The sequence below is a fragment of the Vigna angularis genome, chromosome 5 (assembly GCF_016808095.1).
Source record: "Vigna angularis cultivar LongXiaoDou No.4 chromosome 5, ASM1680809v1, whole genome shotgun sequence".
Lineage (NCBI taxonomy): Eukaryota > Viridiplantae > Streptophyta > Magnoliopsida > Fabales > Fabaceae > Vigna > Vigna angularis.
The window spans coordinates 30596677-30603839 of record NC_068974.1 but is presented as its reverse complement, the minus strand read 5'-3'; the positions used below and the strand labels follow the sequence as shown (position 1 = coordinate 30603839).

Here is a 7163-nt window from a genome sequence, read left to right as displayed (position 1 = left end):
ATGGGGACGCCGCTGGCGGTGGTGGACCCCAGGTTGGGTGGGGCGTTTGATGAGGTGGAAGTTTTGGTAGTGATTAAAGTGGGGTTGTACTGTTCCGCGGAGACACCAAAGAAGAGGCCCAGCATGAGGCAGGTGGTGAGGTATTTGGAGAGGGAGGTGGCGCAGCCTCCGCCAGTGGTAGGGTTTCATGTACTCCCTTTTATTATTCATATATGTGCCACTGTTACCAATACAATACCACCACACAGTTTAATTTATTATTTTTTTAAATGAAAAGTAGAAGGAAATTGAAAAACTGAAAACTCGTAAAATGAATATAAATATATTTTACAAGAAAGAAAAATAATTCAAAACTTCTTAATTGTGAATTAAGAAGATGCAGGAATAATATTTTTATACAACATATTTCCATTTGATTTCAAACAATTTTATAATATTTCTAACAATATATTTTTTTTTCATATATAATTTCTATGATTTTTTATTATGAACAATTTTCTCCTACATATAGTATTATTTTTTATTTAATTAAAGCTTAGTGGTGAAACAGAGAAATGGACATTGTCATTTTACCTCTACGTCGGTGCTTTGCTTCAGTTCCTCCGTTACAGTGGCGCAGTTATTAGCAGCGTCACATGCACACTGCATCCAATTAACTCTCACTGAAACGATTCGTTTCGATTGGCGAATCGAACCATCATGAAACCCTACACCGCCACCATTGCGGATTACCCCATAACCACCCTCAAGATCGTCTTCTTCTTCATCTTTGTCGCCCTCACATTCTTCTTCATTGACAGTAGTTAGTGGTGAGGTATTTGGAGAGGGAGGTGGCACGCACACAATTGCATTTTGACACCTAACCACCAACTACTGCCACATTATCATCTCATTAACTCTGTTTGCTTATATTTAACGGAAGGGACTAACTTGACTCACAAATGTACAAGTAAGGATCCATTACCATTAATTTTCTAACGAGGGACTAAATTGAGATTTTCGAACCAAACTGGGAACAAAATTGGGTATTAAACCTTTTTTTATCAATAAACCTATATTAATTTTTAAATAATATTATTTTAAGTAATAAAACTAAAATATATTTTTTAAAATTTAATTTTATTAAATGATTAAGTAATAGAAATCATAAAAGAAAAAAAGACTATATAAAAAAAATAATAATTTAAATATATTATATTCTTTAACATGTTATTAAATATGTAAAAATATGTTAAAAAAACTCTTAATGATATTAAAACTAAAATATATTTTTAACATTAAATTTTATTAAATGACTATATAATGAAATATCATAAAAAAATAGTAATATAGCAAAAATAATTAATATTATAGAAATATCAAATGACAAAAAAATTAATAAACGTTTATTAAGAGTAACTTTTTTAATATCATCTTTTATTATATTATAATAATTAATAAATATTAGTTTAATTTTTACATAATAAAATATAAATAATAAATAATTGATTAATAAAATAATTTTATGAGGCAACAAAATAAATATAAATAAAAAATTATTTTAAAATAAAATAAGTAGATAAAAAGATAAAATAAATTATATACACAAATAAAACAAAAAAATATAAATAAAAAAAAATAAATATAAAAGTAAAATAATATTCATGACAAAATAAATATAAATAAAAAAATAAAAAACAAAATAAAATAAAATAAATAATAAAATAATTTCCATACACATATAATAATAAAAGAAATATAAATAAAATAGAAAATAATAATATCAAATAATTAAAAAGTTAATTTGTAAGACACTTATGAATAAAATAAAATAAAAATATTAAAATAAATTTCAATTAAAAAGAACATGTATTGTTATACTATTGAGTTTAAAAACTAGTACAATTAAGTTTAAAATTAGTACAATTCAGTTTAAAATTAGTATAGTTAGTAGTTCAGTTTAGTTTATATTGTAGTTTAGTACAATTTAGTATAGTTCAGTTCAGTCCAATTTGATAAAACAAAAAACAGTTCAGTTTGTCTGAATTGTTTTACAGCTCAGTTCAGTTTAGACAAATTAGTTTTTAGTTAAGTACAAATTTTAGTAGTACAGTGCAGTTCAGTTCTATTTGCCCACCCTAGATGTGGTGACATTTTCATAATAAAGTTAAAAATATATTATGACATGTAGTAAATCACCTATCATAAAATCTGAATCCTTAATTTTTTCTCTCTCTAAATGTTCTCTTCATTTTCAAAATCTGATTTCTGTGCCCTTTCTTCACGTTTTCTCTTTCTCATTTCATCTACGTTCTTTTTGTTCATGTTATTCTTCTCTTCTTTCACTTCATATTCTCCCCCACATTGCATCGACGTCGTGGCTTTCCCACAATGTTAGCTCTCCATGTCGTCATCTTCGAGACACCTTCTCTTGCGTACAATCAGGTTTTCTCCTTTCCTCCCCTTATGATCGCGAATTTCGTAGTACTTGTTGCCATTCAATATTTACTTCACCTTTTGAACTAGAAAAAATGAAACTTGGACTAAAGGTGACAAAACTAGTGTTTTGTCAAATGAAGGATTGAGTATTGGAGCAATACTTAACAAAGTGACAATAATCCATAAAGAGACAAAACGATAAAAATTATAACACTAGCTTAGTAAGCCCCGAGATTTTAGTTTGATGAGTTGAGAAATATTAAAGATGAACAAGGCAACAACCCCCTTCAATGATGACAATGTCATGACAAGGTGGCAACGCCATGGTGGCAAACTAACTAAGGGTGATGTTTATTCTCACTTATAATATAAATCAGTCTTATCTCTAATCGATACGAGACTTATAACATGTTTAACCACATGATTTTACTTATAAAGATCCAAAATGCATAGCATAATCATATATTAATCTTTAATGAACCCATTATTTGATTCATGATGAAAAAGAATGCAAAAGTGAATTTGCCTGTGAGAATGATGTGAATGAGGTTATCTTCCAAAAATAATGGGATAAAAAGAGCCTTAGATAATACTTTAGAATATTTAACAATAATATTTCACAACAATTATACTTTTAGTTAGAAACTTAATATTAATTTATATTTTTTAGTTTTGACTAATCATATAATAAAATGACTCTAACGCATTTAAATAATATATATATATATATATATATAATTTAAAAATTCTAAGATATTAATCATGAATAGAAATATTCAAAAATTCTAAGATATTAATAATGACTAAAATATGTTAAGGAAAAAATAAATTATATCTCTTAAATATTTTTCGATTAAATAAAATTTTAACTCAATAATTTGTAAAGAAAAAATCCATGTTAATTATTGAAATTTTAAAACCTTCAATTAAAATTAAAAATTTAAAGTCTACAAACCCATCAATTCTAAGCAGAGAGGTCGATGCATAGCCAACCGCATCCGCGTCCGTAGAGTTGACCATGTCATTCCTTATTCCGTGTTTGAAAGCCGCATAATTTCAACTCGTTTGGAATCAAGTTGTACTACAAATAATTACAGTTTAAGTTATCCACATTATTTTTGTTTTTAATGTAAAATTAATTGTATTAATTTTTTAATTTATTTGTTATTAATAAAAACACTAATTTAAATTTGAAAGGTATAACTATATACAAAAAAAAAAAATGATTATTATCTAATAGATTTATAAATTTTTTTATTTATATATTCACTACAAAAAAATGTGACTTTTCTACTAATATTAACATATAAAATTTGATTAGTAAGAAACATGATATTACATACGAAATCTGCGTATAAATTTTTAAAAATATTTACATAAGAATTTTATATACGAATTTTTATTCATCGTTAAATAAGTGAAACGAAAGTTATATAATATACAAGAAGTTCTAATGTTGTGCCTCACTCACACCATCATAGTCACACTCTTAGAAACCTGGATGATTTTCACTCTCTTTCTCGATGACAATCCTCGTCAAGTGACCTCAACCCCACAAAATCGGCTTGTAGAGTAAGGTTTGCACCTATTTATAAACTATAAATTGGTCTTATTTTTAATCGATGTGAAACTTTCAACTCCTCTATGAAGCATTAGATCTGGACTGGTGCATCCTTGGTAATCACTCTCCTTCTTGAAGTCGTTCATAGAGAGACCTCGACAGACGCTCTACTATCATAGAAGGTCTTTCCTAAATGTGTGAGGAGATCTCTACTATCATAGGTCTTTCTTATGAACAGATCTTTTTATCTTGTCCTGGACGTTGAAGGCCCTCACGTTCAAATAAATTTGGGTTTTCAATTTTACTTTCTGTTCTTGTATCTTTTAGATTAGTTTCTGCTTCTGCACAGAGATTTTTTGTTTTGTTAATCTTTGTGTTAATTAGTTGTTTTTAGGTTCAATTGACATTGCCTTTGTTAGACGGTATTGAACGTGACCGTTTGGAAGAAGGAAAAGCTGCGCTAAATTGTCGAACCTTTCGCATTATAAATGGCAAACAATCAAAATCTATTTAAAATTATTTTTATATAATAACAAGATTTTATATGATTACCTATACTAATAATAAAAATTGATTTATTGTTAAAAATAATAACTAATTGTATTGATATATATTTGTGCAGAACTTAATTAATCCGATAAATAAACTTTGTTACACATTAACAAATGCAAATACTTTTAAAAGCTTCCCATACTATCTAACGATATGCTTTTAGTAATGAATAAAACAGACTAGGAGTTGTACATGTAGAGATAATGACGAAAAGGAGAAAAATATAAAAGTAATTAATTAGAGTAAATAAAATAGGAAAACTATGAACAGACAACGTTCAATCTTTCTACACTTATTTAATACTTGATAAAATATTAACATTTTATTTTTTGTACTTGATTCATCTCCAAATATTAAATATTTTAAAACAAAAATGTTCGTGTTGAATAGGTATGAAACGAAATATGTGATGTTCATTTATCATCACCCAACAAAATAAGTGTTTGAGTTGAAACTGGGTGAAAGCAAAGTGTGTGAGTAGTGTGGATAGACGAAAAGTCCAATGTGGTTGCGTTTTGACTCTCATATGGTTTAATGTTGCCGCTAATTACCCAACGGTTTTGAAGATTAGGAAGCATTAATAGCAATCAGTAGTGGACGAAGGCTATATAAAGCACACTCCTCATTTTGAAAGAGCAGCATCTCCCACTTCGATAAATTCTCTCCATTTCTATCACATTCTTTACACAATTATGGTTCTTTCTACTCACTTCCATCCAAAATGCCTTTCTCTCTCTCTTCTTTTTCTCTGCATTCTTCTTCACTTCACTGTTCCCACTCTTGTTGTTGGAGATCAGAAGCTTGACAAACAAATCTTCCCAGATGGTTTGGGCCGTCGTGGTCTTGGTGGTCTTGGCGGCGGTGGCGGCTTTGGTGGCGGGGGAGGAGCTGGACTTGGAGGTGGGTCAGGTCGTGGTGGAGGTTTTGGAGCTGGAGGAGGTGTAGGTGGCGGTGCTGGGGGAGGCATCGGTGGTGGAGGTGGAGGTGGCGGCGGCGGTGGTGGAGGAGGAGGTGGATTGGGTGGTGGCTCCGGACACGGTGGAGGGTTTGGAGCAGGAGGTGGTGTTGGTGGAGGCGGAGCAGGTGGAGCTGGAGGTGGAGGTGGAGGGGGTGGAGGAGGAGGAGGTGGTGGATTAGGTGGAGGTTCCGGACACGGGGGAGGATTTGGCGGTGGTGTTGGCGTAGGAGGTGGTGTCGGTGGGGGAATTGGTGGTGGTGGAGGAGGTGGTAGTGGTGGAGGTGGAGGAGTTGGTGGAGGTTCTGGACAAGGGGGAGGATTTGGCGGAGGTGTTGGTGTTGGAGGTGGTGTTGGTGGAGGAATTGGAGGTGGTGGAGGAGGTGGTAGTGGTGGAGGTGGAGGAGTTGGTGGAGGTTCAGGTCATGGTGGTGGGTTTGGAGCAGGAGGTGGTGTAGGGGGTGGAGGAATTGGGGGAGGCGGCGGTGGAGGAAGAGGTGGTGGTGGAGGGATTGGTATTGGAATTGGCATTGGAGTAGGAGTTGGGGTTGGAGGTGGTAAAGGTGGTGGTTCTGGTGTTAGTGTTGGAGGAGGTGGCGGTGGTAAACATTAAGCTCATGCATGCATGATATTAAGAAGCTTTTCCCAACGTTAATGCGTTGTTTTATTTTATTCATCATATAGAGTTTTAAGGAGTCAAAAGTTTTTTAACAGTTACTTAAGAAGATCCACGTTAATTAGTGACAAAAGTTCGCAATTTGTATTTGTATGCCTTTAAATGTTTGTATCATTGAGACACCACAGAAAAAATCTCAAAGTTTTGTTCTTCTTATAGTCCCGTTCCCAATGTTATTTTTAACCAAGCTACATATCATATATGTTTTCCTTAATAACCATAATTAACGACATTCCAACATCACCTTGGCAATAAAGTAATTTAAAAAGAAAATCTTAAACAATTAAATTGATTTAAGAAACAAATATTGGTTAATAAGAAGAATATATGATTATTCTCATCCGATAACAAGGTTACGTTCGGATTAGTATAAATTCAGAAATTAATAAATTAGAATTTCAAGAAGTTACTATGTGGTGAGTAGGACAAAACGATCAGTTGGGTTATGGAGATGAGAGGTATTATCAATCGAATCAGATAACCGTTGAACAGAATTAAAACACAATCAATATACTAATTATTATTGATGAGCGGGTAAATTAATAGTTTTTATCCTTATAAATTTTACCATTAGAGGTTTAATTTCGGACAAGACATTTTTTCGATAATTTGATTACTTTGGACCTTTAGAAAAAAATATCTGACGCGTCGGAGTGTGTTTTTTACAGGTCACACCCCTTGAACTGATCAGTCATCCAGAACAGCAAATGTTTGTCCAAATAAAAAAAGTGAGCATGATTCATCTGGTCTCATCGAACAGAAACACACACACACACACACACACACACACATATATATATATATATATATATATATATTGTTACTACCGACGGCGTGTAATCGATCGGGAAGGTTTAGACAATACCGAGCGGATAGAAGCAAGGCTAACATGTCCGATCGGGTGTTCCAGCCTGATAAGTCCGATCGGAACTCTTTAGCACAACATGTCCGATCGGGCTCATGAATGTGTAGTTAATGAGGTAACGGTCATTGTCGAGTAT

The 7163-nt window shown here is 32.2% G+C and overlaps 1 protein-coding gene across 1 annotated transcript; it reads left to right on the top strand.

The window, feature by feature from the left end:
• LOC108339394 (glycine-rich cell wall structural protein 1) lies at positions 1–6099 on the top strand. The gene is made up of 2 exons (XM_017576528.1): positions 1–189; positions 5329–6099. Exons 1-2 carry the CDS (start codon positions 1–3, stop codon positions 6097–6099), a joined length of 960 nt encoding a protein of 319 aa, XP_017432017.1.
• Positions 6100–7163: the final 1064 nt, after the last annotated feature.

Bases quoted from the DNA above. Each gene is read 5' to 3' on its own strand.
- LOC108339394 (XM_017576528.1), top strand. From the start codon at position 1: ATGGGGACGCCGCTGGCGGTGGTGGACCCCAGGTTGGGTGGGGCGTTT. The intron at 190-5,328 runs GTACTCCCTTTT...GTTGGAGATCAG, and splicing joins CGCCAGTGGTAGGGTTTCAT to AAGCTTGACAAACAAATCTT.